Here is a 19,527-nt window from a genome sequence, read left to right as displayed (position 1 = left end):
TGACAAGGTATCAAGACCTTTTCTTTCATTTTTAGACCCTAAATGCTCGATTTTTTCAAACAATATAAACCATTTCTCATGATTTATATTGAAAAAATGGTGGTTTAAAATCAAAGTCAACTGCTTCTTTAACAAAAAATGTAGATCAGGAAAATTTATATCTTCATTGATCTACAACAAAAGAACGTAGATTGTGAAAAGAAATGAACACTGTGATTTGAAAATTTCACCACTCTTAAGGACAGATGATACAAACAATTTTTTTTTTTGGAGAAGACTTAATATCATCTCACAAGCTTAGAAAAGTGGATAATTCTTAGAATTTTTTTCTTTTAAGAACTTAAAAATGAAATAGACTTGGAAAATATTAGTAATATTTCAATAAAATAACAAATATGGACAAATCACACAATTAAAGGTTTAATTGTGAAAAAACTTTCAGAATATGTAAGTTTGGTGTAAAAAGTATAAAATAAACCTTTTAAAAAATGAACCAAGCAATGTGAATTTTATGAGGTAAAAACAAAATGACTAGAAATCTGAAAAATCACATAGGCTGATTTTAACCGTTTTGCTTTTCCCAATAAAATTCACCTGGCTTTGAATATTTTTCTAAAGTTTATATTACACGCTTAGCACAAAGCTAATATATTCTGAATTTTGTTTTTATCTGTAAACCTCTACTGAGTTTGTTTTGTCTATATTTGTAAATTTATTGAAATATTTCTAATATTTTCCAATTCTTCTTCATTTTTCAGTTCTTAGGAGAAAGAATTTTAAGAATAATCCAATTTTCTAAACCACTGACATGATATCAAGTCTCACCTAACGAAAAAAATTTGTTTCTATCATCTATCCTTAAGTACATTTTAATCAAGGCCAAAATAAAAAAAATACCTAATATTTCCCCTAATGCAACCGACCCAATTAAATTGCGCCAACTGAAAAGATTTTTTAAATAAGATGATTCAAATATTTTTTTTTATTGTTAACCAAGTTTTATATAAAAAAAAACAATTTCATCAAAATCAGTTTTTATCAGAATGGCCGACATTGTTCTACTGCTATTTCCAAGCATTAGTTGGAGACAAAATGGTGCCCAAATGTAATAAAATTATTACAGAGAATTAGTTCTTCATAAAACAACGGCGATGTCTTAATCTTATGCCTTTAGCTAGGCAGAATTCTTCACCTTTAAAACAATTCGATAAAAAAAATTACCGTGACTAATTAAGAGTGTTTCGGATGTGTCTTGGCGTCTTCATGTGAGTTAATAAATTTTCGAAAGGGACGTTAAAGAACAAACGAACAAACCTGTGTATTGAATTTAAGGCACGTAATACATAGTAAGGCCCGCCTCATGAGTAGATGAGGGATCCACCTAGTGAACTGCATTTTATTTAATTCGAGTTTTGATTTTACAACCAGTTCATCTATGTTCCTTTGTTTACTATATGCCATTATGGAACCAAAAGAGTTGTTGTAAATATGCCTGCATATTCATCCTGATAAATATAATTTAGATGTCCTTTCTTCATTCCTTTATTTAAACTTCGTGACTATGACATTGTATATAGTATTTTTATCATTTGTAGATTAGGTTTGGTTCAATTAAATATTTGTTTACATATTCTTTCCAAATAGTTTTGAAATAATGCTTCAGCTTCCTGAGACGTCCAGTGTATTTTTCTTTAAGTAGGTCCTTGAAGATTGTTTGTTTCTTTGCTTTTAATCCCATCTTGATTTGTTGCGACGACATTTGAACATTTCCCCATTGCTCCAATTTTAGACTTCCTCAGCACTTTTTTGCCATTAAACAGTGGGGCATCTTTTTTGAGCCAGCGTCTTCTTTGACACTGGACATAAGTTTTTAAGGTACCTTTTGTCTGTTTTCAACGTTACTCATTGGGATTTGAACCTGTGACTTAAAACTAGCCATTTTCTTCTAAACTCCATAGCAAAATGCTCTAGAATCACTGCAAATCGCATGGCCCTCAAAAAGGGACATTCATGTCTATAAGCACTGGAGGCTGATGGGAGGTTTGAAAAATATACTCGGATGTTCGGTCTTTGCGAGTTTGAGAATATTGTCTTTTTTTTATTCGATTTATATAAATGTACTTTGGCGTGAGACATTTCACAAGTTCAACTAAGTAACAGTTGTGAATTAATAAATCATGAATTTTTCTTTTAAACGGTATATGTATGATACTTAGCATTTGTTCACAAATCACTTTCTTTTGTACTTTTCTTATTTATAAAGGTAATTTTCCATTAAATTTTAGAATGTTTGTTCAAAGCTGCGGTCAGAAAAAAAAATTGTTTACCTACCTACCGACCCAACTTGAGAATTTAGGGTCGGGTTAGGGGAAATAAAGATATTTAAGGTATTCAATCCCTAATGGACTTTTACGAGAAGCGCTGACTTTTACAGTTGACGCTTACTTTTACACTAGGGCTATGTACGGTAGCTCTGTTATGATATAAATATATAGCTCAACATTTAATTGAACGAAAAAAGTTTCTAATGTTTCAATGCATCTTTCCATTGCAGGATTTACTGATATTCATACATGTATTTTTTGAATTTTTATTTTGAAAAAAAAACACTTTTCCCCATAGATTTCAATGCAATCTTTGTTAATTAACTACTGCTTAATTAATGACATTTTTTAAACTTTCTCGCGGTCAATCCTTTTCTACTGTAAAATGCTTTAATATAATATCAGAGTATTATTTACTTGAAGGGTATGGGATTTAGTCCCATATAGGATGGAAATCCTTAATTCCAGCCAAATCTACATGACTTATTACAAAGATATATACATGCACATGCTCAAATTAACAAGGTATGGGATTTCCGTATCACATCACGATGTACAGATGTTAATGTAAAAATGTCTAACAGATGTCATGTTTCATTTGTGTTAAAACAAAAGGTATATAAATCAATATAATTCAGGATGTTCATTTTTTGCTGTTTCCTAATTCAAAGTCCATTATATCCGTACATTAACAAACGTGAAAGCGTTCTCGTTCCAACGTGGGTCCTTCGATCAAAGATTAGTACTTATAAATTATTGACATTGACTACACTGTAATAAACAATATAAAGCAATATTTTATAAAAGTCCCCCTCCAAAAGCTATTCGTCTTCTTCAAGAGAAGGCATCTGCTTAAAATGCCCATTTCTGTTACAGTAAAGATTAAGTCAGATCCTTCTATACTTTTTCTGTCATCAATTCAAATCTGCGGCATCACTAAATTTACTTAAATCTGAACTGCTTAGGGACGGACCATGATGATATCGAATGTCGCCTTTTTTTTCGATTGAAATTTAAATCACTTTTCCTTGTTTGCTCCTGATCCTGCAACTAAGCGAATGACTTGAAAATACTTTTTACTGACAGATTTATTGTGGCGTTTTATAGAATTTACAAATCGCTGACTTGAAACGAGGTTGTCGAAATCTCTGTAACATTAGCTTATCTGTGAGTAGCATTAGTTTTAAAATTGATCGCACGCAGAGCTTATTTTTTGAGTTAGGTAGTAAATTGGGAGATATGAACACTATACGCAGGTAATAGCAGATTATTATTACACAAATAAGGAAAGCTGATAGTTGAAAAGCTGAAGTCTTCTCATTTCTCAAAAAAATCAGTTGTTTATCGGTATTTATCTCCTATATTCAGTATAACATCCAAATATCATAAAAAAAGTAGCAGACTCTGTGATGTCTCTGATTTTGTAACACTTGGATATAACGAGTCGACTTATCAATGGTAATATTTATTGTTGATCAAAATTATTATATCTCAATTCGGAGTTGAAGGTCACGTGTTATTCTCTAGTGTGTCTTATTTTAAATAATTTTGTTTCATAGAAATAATGAAGAATATGGGCTTTAAAGGAGCGCAGTTTATACCCATCGGAATTCTAACAGATTTTTAAATAAATGGGCTCTGAATATACTATAAATTTTTCGATGAGGAGCTCCAGCAATCGTCAGTATCAACATCATAATAATTTCGAATAGAATCAGAATGATTTTGAACGAAGTAGCTTTATTCATGACCTTTTAAATGAAGTGAACATTTTTTATTAAGTTTTTATTTAAAAAAGACAGGTGCAATTTTTTCCTACTTCAACTTCCCTTTTTCTAAGAAGTAACATTTGGCTATGGACATAAATATTTCGTTTACTTCTCTCAAATTATTTGAAATTCATGAGAATGCTCTGAAAATGATTAACTTTAAAACGGAGACGGGTTCTGCATATACATTGATCCTACAAAATGATTTCAAAATTTTGTTTTGGTCGTTATAATGATATTGTTGGCAAATGTTGATCGTTTTAAGATCATTTTTAAATTTCATTGATAGGTCTATACGGAATTTTCTGTGGAACATGTGGAGACAACGAACAGCACTCGAGACCAAGTCCTTTTTAACAGTAACAGAACAGGTGCAGAGCAAGCACGGACCTCAAAAACAGTCGTTAGAATTAGCATAAGGTGCCCTGGAGGAGCGAGCATCCCCTGAGGACCCGGTCACAGCTGTCGTGTGATCCCTGAGATGATGGACAATTATGTTTGTAAATAATTCTCGATAATTTGTATGAAGAAAAATTCAAACAACATTTGACTTAATGATAGATTGTTTTTGTTGACAAGGTCATTGTATCGACCATAGAACTTTCAAAACAATGACTTCATACAAGTCTTGATTCATCAACTTGCCTGTCTATAATTTATCTCTTTTTAGAAATTGTTCATACGTAGAGCATGCTCTTGCTTATAAAATCAATTGAGAGATATAAAGCCTGTGTATTAGTTCGGCTTTTAGGGGAAACCCGATACTGTGTTACTGTCTTTAATATATGTAAACGATATCATCTTTGTAAATTAGACACCAGATTCTTTGTGGGATTCGTTTAGAAGCTTCCTCCCACCTGTTGTTTACGACAGAATTAAGTTTTTTTTTTCATTTAAAACCTCTTTGATACAAAGTCATATAAAACATGAAGTAAACAAACTTCCATCAAATTGGAGCAGATTTTTAATATTTATTTTACATTTTAATTTTTTTCCATGGGCTAATGATCTTATATACTGTATACTGTTCATGATCTTCAGATTTACTAGGTGTAGCACTAAATTACGTGACGTAATGTCTTTTGTTGTGCCTAACTTTAATTGTTTCCAGGGCTGCTAAGCTTTATTATTGTTTGTTATCCTCAGATTATTACAGTGTAATGAAAAAGCGTGCTTCCTTTGGTTGTTTCAGATTTATATGAGACGAGTATGTCCTTGACTAATAATTGCAAGTAAACGATATTCAGAACCAGACTCGGAATGATTTTAAAGAACTATTTTTAATCGTATAGTGCATTTTACTGACCTTTTCTCTGGTGTATTTTTAAGTTCTAGGCTTATTGATGAATGCATAAATGTCAAACAAACTTTGCTATCGTGTAAATAATTATTTTGGTGTGTTAACCTGTATCATTAGAAGATTTGCGGATATGATTGACATGCCTAAAGAACAAGGACATAATAAACTTAATTCACCTAATTCTAAACTAAACTAATATTAGGTAGTGGATATAAGGAGAACTTGTACATTATGATCTGAGAATAATATCTCCTCAAGTCCTTCTCCTGTTGGTGCTTATATATTTCACGGCATCGTCTGCTTGCTGTCAATTTGAGATGAAACGAGTTCTTCTTGCTTTGATTATTAAACATGACTGGTTTGGGGCGGCAAAACATGTCAGAGATTGTTTTCTTTGTAGACAATAAAAAGTAATTAACACAAGTAATTTATTCCTTTCAAGAAATGTTTAATGGCAGTTAGTCGTACTTACTTCAATAGGCTTATCATGCATCTGTCTAAGTATGTTCTAAATTTGCATTTTATAATATACATCTGTACATCCAAACGCTGCTCTTTAAAAGTTCGCTGAAGAAATCGAAGTTGGTATAACATTAACTATAGTTACAAAACAAATTGTATATAAATTATTCCACTAAATTCTTTTTAATACATCAATTAATTATGATAAGTTCAATAAAAACAAGTTGAGTTTAATATCAACATTTCTTCGATTGGTTAATACACTGTAATAACCGCGTGGATCTTTGATTCAAAAGAGAATATTTCAACTACATGTACCTTTGATTTGCAAGAACCAGGAATATTAATATATCACAGTTAAATCTTTCTTAGCTATTATTTTATTTGACATTGCTACTAGTACAAATGCTGGCTGGTGTTTTTCATACTCATTGTAAGGTCACTACAATTGAATTGTCCACGGATTTTTCTGTTAATTCCCGATCATGACAAGGAGCACATGGTGGGATGCTCACTCTTCCATGGTACTTGATCCCAGCTCTGATGTTCTCGTGGTCCATGTTTGCTCTGTTCCTGATTTTTATATTTTAATGGTCATTAGAGCTTGAATACTGTTCGTTATTGCCTTATATTACAACAGTTTAATATGCCTTTCTGTGATACTTTAAAATAGTCAGACTAATCGGTCAAATGATATTGTTTTAGTAGTACGGAAGCCCATTTAGGACCTATCAAAAAATATTTTTGAATTCGTTATAACGATTTTTAGAATTCGTTATAACGAATTCAATTTGTTATAACAGATTTTTAGAATTCGTTATAACAAATTTAATATGTTATAACAGATTCATTGAATTCGTTATAACGAATTTAATTTGTTATAAGAGATTCATTGAATTCGTTATAACGAATTTAATTTGTTAACAGATTCATTAAATTTGTTATAACGAATTTAATTTGTTATAACAGAATCACTAATTTGTTATAACGAATTTAATTTGTTATAACAGATTTATTGAATTCGTTATAACGAATTAAATCTGTTATTACAGATTTGTTGAATTCGTTAAAACCAATTCAAGAATTTGTTTTAACGAATTTTTGAATTGGTTATAACGAATTCAACAAATCTGTAATAACAGATTTAATTCGTTATAACAAATTCAATAAATCTGTTATAACAAATTAAATTCGTTATAACAAATTAGTGAATCTGTTATAACAAATTAAATTCGTTATAACAAATTTAATGAATCTGTTATTTCAAATTAAATTCGTTATAACGAATTCAATGAATCTGTTATAACATATTGAATTTGTTATAACGAATTCAATAAATCTGTTATAACAAAATATTTACATTCAGTGTAATTTTCCTTATGAAATCCATTAGAAATCCACGACGTTCAAATTTCTATAACACACGCGAAACCTTGTCACCGCGCGTTAAAATACACAGTAGGAACTATATGCATTTTCAATACTCTAGGAACACCAAAATGTAAAATGTTTTATTTCAATTTAATGAAAAACTATAACCATAAAAAATTAACGTAAAAATTAACGTAATGTGCGTTAAGAATTAATTTGTCATCTTTTTTCCTCGCAATGTTTGTTTGCGTACTTTAACTTTGCAACGTCATTTAACGTCATTTGACGTCACAAACGGCTATTACATCTTTTAACCACGGCAGTTTTGAAGGGCGCTAAATTCACATTAAAATTAACAAAATAAGCAATTATGAAGAAGGAAAATTAGAGAATGTAAATAAAAGTATAACGCGCGGTATTCACTTTGTCGGCACGGCCAGGTGTGTTATAGGACCGAAGACATCCAAAAATATGAATTCAATGCTTAATTGAATTCGTTAAAACGAATTCTAAAAATCGTTATAACGAATTCAAAAATATTTTTTGATAGGTCCTAAATGGGCTTCCGTAGCTTAGTTTTACATTCTATTCGAAAAATTTCACTGATTTAGAAGTTTCCCGTTAAAAGACTTCGAATATAGAAATTTACTCCATGTTTTATATAATTTATTTTAAATGAACGTGTTTAAATCTGCGTAAAGCAAGGTTGCAAAAATCGCATTTTTACGTACGCTTCATGGATCAACATCTGTTATAAATGTATCAAATATGTGCTTTCAGCTCCAATCCATCTTTCCTCATTGATATCAGGCTTAATGTTCTGTGTGTAACTACAGACTTTAAGGCTATTTATTTTTTATGATCCTTTATCGGCCTCTCTAAGCTTCTGATATTCTCCAACTCGTATTCGCATTACGAATAATTGACTCTTTTTTGTCGGTTGTTTGTTTTTAAAATAAAGTACATGTACTAGTGCTTGTCAATCAAGACAACCTATATTATTCATATTTAACACATGTAGTGCTAAAAATAGAATGTTTGTCTTGAAGACAAATAAAGAGAAAGGTCTAATCTCAATATTAACCTTACAGTGGAATGTGTGACCAAATGAAAAGGATTTTGTCTGCTAAGAAAATTAATTAATTGTGTTGATTAAATACAATTCTCATTCATGATTTTTTTTTACATCAAGCCTCTTCGACTGGGATGAATGTTAATTAATGCAATTTTTTTAACGAAAATTTGACTTCGTAAAATTTATCAAAATGTATTAAACTAGTTTATGTTAGTTTTAAAACATAAAGTTTAATATTCAATTATACAAAGTTCTGCCCAGTATACAGTAAAATAAGAGCATTTCTTTAAAAGGAAATATTCTTAAAAATATATAATATACAAAATATTTACAATAAAGTCCACAATACTGTAAATTTTGAAATTATAATTTCAACAAACATAGACCATATAAGACATTAAATCAAAAGATGTTGATATCATAGCTTAAACTTCCTTTGACTTTTGCTTATTTTTGCGAGTTCTAAACTTAAATAAAAATCTGTACCCAATAATTGCAAGTAAGAATCCTATCATGATAAAGGTTATGGCTAATTACTCTGAATTGTTTCGCGTACATCTTAGGCAGAGAAGGAACATAATATGCATATGATATAAAAAGAACAAAGTGAGAAATCAAACAACATGTTAGAATAAAAAACTTTAAAGGCAAATGAGAGATATATACAAATGCTTTAGATAAGTGGGAAGGGTTCTTTCTTACCCTTTTTATCTTTTATGAGGGTTATATACTATAAGTAATGTCAGACTGTACCTTTAATGAATTATTTGCTCAGCATGCTCTTAAGAATCAGGAATACAATCAGTTCAAATATATCATTAGTTTCTTTACTTATGTCATTTTATGGTCGATCCAATGACTTTGTCATCAATTACAATTTATCATTGAGTCAAATGCTGACTGACGTTTTTCATACAAATTGTTCATCCATTTATTAAACACTGAATTGACGAGGGATTCTTCAGATATTATCCGATCAGGACAAGAATCATATGGAGTTTGTAAGCAAATTAAACTCAGAGTTAACATTGCTTTTATTTTTATTTTAAAGATAGGAATAATTTTAAATGCCGTAAGCATGAATGTATATTTAAGGACATACGCAATGTAGATTGACCTTTTTTTTTGTCTTATTCCATGGAGCTGAAGGAATTGTGTGCTTTATTTGAGTGTCTAAATATGGTGTTGTAAACTTTTTCTAAACCAAGTTTTGATAAAAGAAATATCTAGAATTCATATTTTGTAATTTTTATATATATTTTTCTTTAAATTATCCAGGAATTTTCATCAATTGATATCTTTTAAAAACCATTGGTAATGCACGCTAATCTTTTTTCTATAAACAATCTGATGTCACCATAATCCTAAATTTTGAATATCTTGAAAAATTATCTATGGGTAAGGTACGTTACGTATGACCTTAATTGTAATACGAGTAACAAATCCTCTATACTCATCTATGCTTATTTACAAGAATTATACAGAATTTAAGGAGGAACAGGACCTTTAGCTGAAAAAAATCCTGTCAATGAATTTTTTTCGTATTTTTCATATTACTAATTTAATACGTACTTAATATTTTAAAACGGTCCTGTCATGGGATTTCTTGACTAATTTAAAAGATAAAGCCCCACAAATACCGCCCTGTTTAGAGTTTGTATGGAGTTTAGATAATTCATGTTTACGGGCCCATAACGAAGTCCATAATGCGAATTTTTACGCACAAACGATGAATATGATAGACAACACTATATACTCAAATATTTCAGATTGTTCATAGTGTTTAAATTATCTGAAAGCAATTGTTTTAATTTTATATAGTATTTGGGTGGGATAATTTCTGCATTTTTCAAGGCAGCATTAACAGCAAAAACCTCATTTGGAAAAAATTCTGTCAAGAAATATTTCCAAATTTGATTGAATGCCAGTCCTTCATCGTAATTATTTACTGCATAAGTATCACAGGGTGAAGCTTACTTCAATATCGCACAGGACATCGTTGAATTAGACGTAAGCATGATAAAAACGCTTCACGTTTGTATTTTCCGAGTGCAGGAAATCAATTGTGACGTCACACGAAAACATAAACATTCAAAATTATCTAAATAGAGAGAATCTCTGCTACTAAACACGAAAAAATATTAATTAAAAAAATCTGCTTCAGAAATTTAGCATGATACATTGACTGACCTCTTTATTATGAAATAAAACTGATCATAACGGCTGTGTGTACTTGATCTCGCTGCACTGAGAATTCAAACACTACGTCTATGACGTCACTGATGTCAGACTGCAGGGTAAAGAGAAACAAATGTGTGGATTGGGCAACTTCACAATATCTAAATGATCGCAAGATCTTTAGAAAGTTTATTAATAATAATTTCTAAAATTAAATGTTTGCGAAACAATTTTAGAATTTAGAATAAAATTACTCAATAACTGTTTATTTTAACAACGTTAAACATGTATATCATCACCGATTATGACGTAATATGTCTTTTTAGACATGTGACATGTGCCCTGTCTCCCCTTAAGGACGTTCGATCCTGATATTTTGAGCGTATTTCGCGCAGGTCCTTTATTCATATATTCAAGCATAATTTTTAGGTTCTAACAATAAAACTGAATTCTGCAATGCAAATTAAACTATATTCAATAAAAAACCGCGATTAAATTCCATTCAAGAAGAATTAAGCAAGGGACTATATTTTGTGGTGGAAGGTTTTTTAGACGAAAATGATCATTTTTTTGCATTTGAACTACAACAGTACTGTTAATTTTGGATGCCTATTTTTCCATGCTAGTTGCACACAAAGCTGTTTTTTGCAGCGGAATATGTTATGCTGGTTCTGAAATATCTATTAAATTATTTATTATGAATTCTATCAACAAAGTGTGACAAATATAGTAAATTTATTTTGAAAACCCGGGGAAAAAATTGAGTCAATTTTAACGTAAAATTCACACCTTTTTAGTAATATCTGAAAATTTACATCATATACCCCTACTTTTGATGTTCTTTTCTAAATATTCAAGATAACTTTGACCTATTTGCTTAAAATCAGAAATAGTTTAAGACTTTAAAATAATTTTCTTGCTTATTATATTTTCAATGCCGGAAAAATAACATTTTATTAGTGCAGAAAGGTCAAATAATTGATTATGCGAAGCAGATTGAAACTTTTTCTTAGTCACTATTTTTAAGAGTCTTTTTTAAAACAGACTTAGAGTTCATTTTGTTTCATGCTTTAATTGGATAAAAATATTGGAGGGAAAACGTCGAAGATATAACTTTTAATTAAGACACAAATTTCAGTGCAGAAAGGTCATATTAAATGTACTATAGCGCTAAAAGAAGCATATTAACCCCCATTTTTTGATTTGAATTTCAATTAAGCTATGTATGTAGAAACTTAAAATATACTTGGCAAAAAAAGTTTAAGACTTTAAATATCAGGATCGAACGTCGTTAAAGAAAGTAAGCAGGTACAAAAGTCCATCAAAAATACAAATAAGTAGTAGCGCCAAAAACGAACCACCAGAACAACAGAGATGGTATCAAATGCAATAAATAAGAAAGCATTTGTTGTTGACCAGTCACAGCTACCGAGAGTTTGTCGTGATCACAGAGAATAATCAGCTTCATAAAAACCAGAGAAAGTGTAAATATCCCCACGGGACACACCCGCCCTACGTATTGATCAAGAATTTAGTACAAAAGGTGTAACAATTGGTATGAAAAAATTCAGCCAAAGAAGACTTAAAGATAGGCATCATTTGCTTATAGGGTAATTTTTATGACCTCCATAAATATAATAATTATACCATAATATGGTTGAGACGTAAACACCATATACAGGTGATGACAGTATATTAATATATCGACATTGTACTCGTTTTTTGTGTATTGAGCAAATGGAAATTTATTGCATTTAAAATACGGAAAGGGGGTCAAAAGGTTAAAGATGTCATTTATGTTTGACGTCAAAAACGTTCAATGTCTTGGAAGTACAACATCATATGCGAAAATCAAATATCATGCTCACTTTGAACATGAGTTGTTGCTTTGGCTTTTCCATAAGCTGGAATTTACCCGAACGATAATACAGGAATTTTGAAATGTGTATCACATTTACAATGAAAGGCAATATCAGTTAAAAATGTAAATATAAACAATGAATCTTTTTTTAAAGATTTAGTCTCATAGCTGAAACAGTGCATGCCAGTATTTTTCATAACTCAATTTGTTTGAACACCGTTGCAGTTATGAGATTTTATTTTTCAAAACATAATGATTTTTTGCTTAAATATAAAAACGGTAAGGTTGGAGTCCAATAGTTCAATTATAATAGGTCGCTGTCGTCTTAAGTCAGTAAAGCATCTAAATATGCAAAAGATTTGGTAGACACTTTGGTGAGTTTAATTTCAAGTTCCCTGGGAAATATTGAGTCAACATAATAGAATAGAAATAGCTAGTGTTTATTTACAATTATTTCTTTTCATTATTCATTATTTCATTATTTAAAAAGGGCTTTATATACTTAGTATTTAGGTCCCTGATTTTAATAAGTACTGCTTCAAAGTAATATAAATATATGTAAAAGAAATATATAAAGAAGCACGAGTAGTGCCCATCGGAATTTTAAGCAGTTTATTGAAAGAAGACAACATAGATTTGGTCAATAAGGAACTCCAGTTCCTGGTTGTTGTTTTTTTAAAAATAAAGTTTCTTTGAAATCAAGATTCTGTTTTATCGTGAGATATAGCTGTACGAGTATAAAGGGAAATTTTACCTTTTTTATCAGGTAAATTGAGAAAAGTTTATTTCAAATGAGACTGTTAATTTTTTTTAATTCAACTTATTGTCAAACTTGCTATCTTTTAGAAAGTAATTAGCAAGTGAAAATGTTTTTTATTCATTCTCAAATTCAGCAATTTGTATAACGAAAAATGTCTAAAGTACAAATAAAATAAAGGATGGTAAATGAAAAATGTGCATTTTTGGAAGATGGTAAGGGGTTAAATGTTCTTTTCTCTATAATTCCGAGACTGATGGTCAATGACATAAAAGAATAAAAAATAAATGTTTCATGTTCATCTTGAATTTGATCTGCTCACGAAAACAAAAAACACACGATTCACGATGCCGTTTACTCATCTCAATCCATAAGCATCGTAGGGGAAACATAAAGTATATTTAGGTGCTAATAAAATTAATTTCAAGTAACAGTACCTCTATCAAATATCCGATTATGAATATCGTCTAATCGTTTCATTGGCTTTTCACAGCTGCTCTCTGGGGGGATTCTGTCGTCCACAGAAGGTGGTTAACACAGAAATCGATAGATAGAGGATATAGGGATCGTAACTCTGACGGAAGCTCCACAACACACCTATTCTCTCTTCAGCTGAGAAAAATCTGAGGCCGTTGCTTTCTCTTATCTATTAAGAAAACCTAAGTCAGGATTACACGTCCAGTGATGAATCCTTACTCCATGAAGGAGCATATTTTTTTATTATTGGATATTAAAAAAAAATAACCGCATTGCTGTTGTTCTTTTGGATTCAAATTTAATTGCGTTAAATGAATAATAAAACTTGAAGTAACTATCTTTTTTTCTGGATTTTATGGAATTTATAATTATAACATGGACAATTTATATAAAAGTAGTACCGCTTCAGACGATATGCTTTGGAAATCTCAGTAGGTAGGTGCAATGTTTTCTTTGTAATCTTCATACGACATATAAGTTTAAAGCTTTTTTTTATTATGGAATTAGTTAAATTTATACGATTTTCATTATCTTATAGGAGATTTATTTTCTTTCATTATTTTCTATAAACTGGAGAGGTTCAAAGTTTTACTTGCGAAGATGGAATGAAAAGTTAAAATGAAAATGCGAAGAAAGCTAACAGTGTTCGATTTTTAAAAAACACAATTGAAATCCTCTTTTTATTATTATTAAACTTCAACATAGTTTCATTTAGGGATCTCCATATGTAAATGTATAACATTATACAAATATATGCATGATAGTACAAAATTTGACCTTTCATGGAAAGCAATTTAATCTTTATTGTATTTGTTGATAAGCAGTTGCTATTGTCTTACCATGCAGAGTGATACATACTTTTGCCATCAAAAAGGACGATCTTTTCCTAAGTGATTAATTGGGTTTTCACTTAGCTTTCAATACAATTGTTCAATGTTAAGCATTGTAATGCTCTTTTTTTCATTTTCATATGTTCCCCATAGCTATTATCGTACACTCATGATTAAAAAGCAATTCACTATGCTAAAGTACCGTAGCTAGATTTTATTACGAAAACAAGACAATTAACCTCCTCTTTTCTCCATGCATTTCTGCATACGGAATGCCTACCCTCTGAAACTATCGATGATGGAGCGGTTTTAAGATTATATTAGAATGTTCCATTTAGATACCCTTTTATGATATCTATCAGCCATACAGATTCATAAAGCCAGTAAATATTGAGACTAAATAATAACAAAAATATATATGTTTTTGCTTTCAAGAATCTTTATTTAAAAAATCGAAATACCGAAGACTTATTTGAATTGCTTCAATACTATTTTATCGGCCTCCTTCTTTAACAATGATATGAGTGCCTTTTGAAGTTGACATGTGTATCCAAAAAACATGTCCAGTCTTCGTAATTGACACGCCTTTCGATAACTCTCTAGCACCTTTCATTGAAAAAAAAAGATAGTAAGTGCGTCCACGGTTACTTAAAGCTGAATTAGTTCTATATCAACGGGTGTCTGTTTTCCATTAGAGATGTATTGATTTAAATTACCGTCAAAGATCTTACGGATAAATGTAAAGAGACTTAAATTGATACGGCAAGCAAACTAATGCTTTATAAACAGACGGCATAGTTCCGTTACATCTTTATTCTTAATGGCCTTCAAGTTATCGAAGCATTAAATTCTAATTGCATGATTAGGCTATTCATCAGATCAAAATATCCTTCTACATTATTGATACATTAATCCTTTGTAACGTACAATCAAAGCAAACATTACTTGCTATAATTATGCTGACAATTAATTATGTATGATTAAAAATCGATACACGACTGCTGTTTCAATTTTTTGGTCAAATGTAGGTTTTCGTTTATTCTTCAGTCCATACTTTCTATCCTTTTCAGAATACATTTGCACCAATGGTTGAAAGAGTTTCAAATATTCCAAACGTAACTTTCAACACATCTGATGTTGGAAATGCCACCAACACTTTGGAACAAAATGAAAACTTCTACGACTTCGTTCATATTCTCTACAAGTACTTCATTCCTATCCTGTGCATCTTTGGCATCATTGGAAATGCGTTATCTTTCCGTGTGTTTGTCTTCACTAGTTTTGCAAAGCAGCCTTCCAGTGTGTATCTGGCGGCGTTGAGCGTGTCAGACACATGGTTTCTTTCTGCATTATTGGTCAGCTGGTTCGGTAGCATCGACAGATCTCGATTTGCTTCCCAGTCAGGCATGCTCTGTATGATCTCCATTTACGTCACTTATGTGACCAGCTTTTTGTCCATTTGGTACGTGGTTTTGATAATGCTGGATAGATACATAGTCGTCTGTCATCCTCTAAAAGGCCCTCGAATGTGTTCCAGACAGCGCGTTTTGATTGCACTGACTATAATAACAACGTTTGCAATGCTATTTTATTCTCATTGTTTTTTCACTATGAAAACAGACCAGCTTGACGATAATGAACGACAATTATGCAGAATTCGAGAAAGTTATTACCATGTTCTTCGTGTTATAACATACTTTGACAGCATTATTACCTTCATAGTACCCATTGCTGCAGTTTTTATATTTAATATTGCCGTCATTCGAGCTATTCGGAGATTTTACTTCCGACAATTCCAGATGAGCCACGGGAAAATGTACACCTCCACTTCCCCGATGTTTAATATTTTATCCAAGGCACAAGTTCGATTGACTGTTATGTTAATCATTGTGTCGACGGTGTTCCTTGTGCTCAATCTCCCTAGCCATGGATTTCGGTTTTTTATACTAGTGAATGATTTCTTGAAAAGACGACAAGAGAATTTTGATCTCTTTCTAATTCAGCATTGTCTACAAATCATGTATTACACCAATTTTGCTATCAATTTTGTTCTGTATTGTGCGTGTAGCAAAAGTTTTCGAAGATGTTTCAAGGAATCATCAAAATGTCAAAAATTTTGACGACGCTGGTTCTTTTCTGTTATGTTTGTTACGGTTGTTATACAAATGATATTGTGTCATTTTTATAAATAATGTGAATTTTCTTTGATCTCATATAGCATGAAAACCCTTATTATTTACATGTAGTACAAAATATATTTGTATTACAATAATAGATTGTACTAAAATATTGCTTCAAATTGAAACTTAACACTTTAAACCCTAGCTAAAAACCTCGAGACAGAATTTTTCAATTGTGAAACAAAAACGAAATCGAAAATGAAAATCTTTGAAGTACATGATAAATAATGTAAAATCACATATATTCTATGGATCGTACTTTTTATCCAAGTTTTATCCAAATTTTTGGTTTGTATGGGTTTTTCATGGTTTTCACAAGTTTTTTATTAATGGCATGGCTTTTTGGTTATCTTAATACTAGAAAACAACGAGAATTTTAACTGAGTTGAATCTTTCCAATTATTCAAAGTATGCTTCTTCAGACGATTGCTTAAATATGCTATGTCCTGCCACATTATAAAATTTCTTACACTTATATTTGATGCTTTTGAAACCCGTCTTAGCTTCAAAAGTGGAATTCTAATATCACCTCATCTTCATTTATATGCTCATTTACTTACCGTTAACCAACTTTTATTCACGTGTGATAAAAATAGGCGAGTTTCGCGACCTTCTTTAACTCGCAAATATTATACGCTGCAATATTTTTTATTTTATTTATTTTGCTCTGTATTTGTATATGACAATGTCTCATTTGGATTGATTTCATACTGAAGAATCGCGAATAAATGACGACGCGAATAATCGTTGGTTTACAGTATCGTCAAAGATTAAGAAACACAATAAAGTCCTTTGAGCAGAGGAAACAGAATGTATTGTTGTTACATATATTGTATTATTACAATTGTATTTTTACTATAATAAACTTACTTTCTTATATTTGCATTATTTCTTTTAAAAGAAAAAATAACAAACTACGTACATGTACTTTAATAAAAAACTGTCTCCACCATATCCTTAACATCGGGCCCTTGGCAAAATTTGAAGCCCTTCACCGGCATACGGTGAAAATTCTCGAGAGGGACGTTAAACAATATACAATCAATCAATCAATCAATAAAAGAAAACAATAACAAACTACATACATGTACTTTCATTAAAAAATAAATGTTTCCACTATATCCTTAACATCGGTTGGCCTGACATCATATCAAATAACAGCTTTGGGAGAGAAACAACCAAACTTCCATAGACATTGACATAAAAAATGGGGTTGGATAGGCCACAACTCACGCAAACCATAAAAAAAGATCATAAAACAGGCAATGGATAAGAATCCACAAGGAAAGAATGGGTTGAAAGACCCAGGCAAACCTGGAGAAGGTCCGTAGAAATGGAAGCAAAAGAGGCAAGTTTTACCTGGACCTAATTAAAAAGCATAGCCCAAAATCAGTGTCAAAAACTGCAGCAAGACCTATATTTATGGGGAAGATGGAAGATTCTGTAGTAAAAATTAACATAAAAACAAGACCCTAAAAATAAAAATTTAATTGTTGACTCGAACCATCAGCGAAAATTTGATGCAATGATAGATCAAAACAAATTTCTTTTTCTTATTTTTTTTCAAACATATAATCTGATATTAAATTAATTTGCTGTCTTAATTTATTTTAGTTTAATCAACTGATAACCAAGGGTAGAATAATTGATTTTATAAAAAAAAATTAATATTATGATTAACACATTAATTTTTTTTTTTAAATTGGACGACAACATTTTTGAATGTTACTCATGCTCTCTTTTAAAGCACGTTTTGCTTAATATCATTAAAAACAAAAACAAAAGAAATTCCACCGGAGATTCAATCTAGAAAATTTGTTGAATACAACACTAATTCAAATACGTATGTGCATGGAGCTAACAAACTCTTTACAAGCTCAACTTTCCATTGAAAGCTTATGGGGAGCAGAGCAAACACAGGCCACTGAAACATTAGAGTTTGGATCAGGTGGCGTGGAGAAGTTAGCATCCCCTGTTGACCTGTATTACCCCCCTTGTTCTCCATGTTGTGATCGGGAAAATTCATGTAAAATTTCGTAGTTTTAATTGTCAATGTTCGCTGAAGGAACATACTAGTATTAGAATTAGCTAATTTTATCTCATTAATATATCTGTTTAAAATGCATCATATTATGAGAGTGCATTATATAATTAACAAAAAGGTGATGGACTGAAACACGTGAATTTAGGATATAACTCATCTTATTAAAAGCACTTTGTTGTCATTAAAAACATTCAATGCTTCGATTTAACTCAATTATGAAAAATCAGGAAATAGATTTTTTTCTGTGTGTTATAAGAATCAACCCAATTTTGTTGGCCATTCTTAGATAATTTTTGAGGGGATTGACAATCTTTGCTACAATAAATCCTACTGGCTACAGTTAGGTAGCAGAATCTCTTTTTATGTGCCTGATTGTATAATGCTACTAATTCAAACCTTATTTTATCTCAATTTTCCCCTATTCTGTAAATAATTTGATTTGCATTTTCTGAACATTTCTCAGACAGTCATTTGACCTAAGAGACTTGAAACTGAGATAAAAATGCAATGCGAAAGCCCAAACAATATCGATACGTAACAAAAATATCGATTTGAGAAATATGTTGTTTAAGAATGACATGTCAAAAGTATCGGTGAATTAATAGAATTGTCTCTTACATTAGATTTGAAAAAAGTGCGGTGCCATTTTTCACCAGATCAAAAGAATGCATCTTTACTAGTTTATTAGATTATCTTGAAAGGAATTAAATAAAGATTTTGAAAAATTAAACTTTGTATTTAAGACAAAGACGACTGTTAATAAGCATACATCAATTTTCGATATTACTATCTACAATATCAACACCGGGATATACTCTTCGCATTCGTTTCACCAGACTGCTTTATTGTCACAAGTTTTGGCGTGAAATGGCGACCCGCATGTACGTGCTTGTTACCTT

The 19,527-nt window shown here is 30.8% G+C and overlaps 1 protein-coding gene across 1 annotated transcript; it reads left to right on the top strand.

The window, feature by feature from the left end:
* The first annotated feature begins 6,359 nt into the window (after positions 1 to 6,359).
* Positions 6,360 to 16,883, top strand: LOC134245813 (thyrotropin-releasing hormone receptor-like). Its single transcript, XM_062728059.1, has 3 exons — positions 6,360 to 6,409; positions 13,591 to 14,009; positions 15,475 to 16,883. The coding sequence occupies exon 3, from the start codon at positions 15,490 to 15,492 to the stop codon at positions 16,522 to 16,524; it is 1,035 nt and encodes a 344-aa protein (XP_062584043.1). The 5' UTR covers positions 6,360 to 6,409; positions 13,591 to 14,009; positions 15,475 to 15,489; the 3' UTR covers positions 16,525 to 16,883.
* Positions 16,884 to 19,527: the final 2,644 nt, after the last annotated feature.

The sequence above is a fragment of the Saccostrea cucullata genome, unplaced genomic scaffold (assembly GCF_032062105.1).
Source record: "Saccostrea cucullata isolate Sc308-1 unplaced genomic scaffold, CSIRO_AGI_Scuc_v1 ctg555, whole genome shotgun sequence".
Lineage (NCBI taxonomy): Eukaryota > Metazoa > Mollusca > Bivalvia > Ostreida > Ostreidae > Saccostrea > Saccostrea cuccullata.
The sequence above is the reverse complement of the archived record's forward strand: the minus strand, read 5'-3'. Positions and strand labels throughout refer to the sequence as shown.

Coding starts and splice junctions, on each gene's coding strand:
- LOC134245813 (XM_062728059.1), top strand. CDS start 15,490: ATGGTTGAAAGAGTTTCAAATATTCCAAACGTAACTTTCAACACATCT.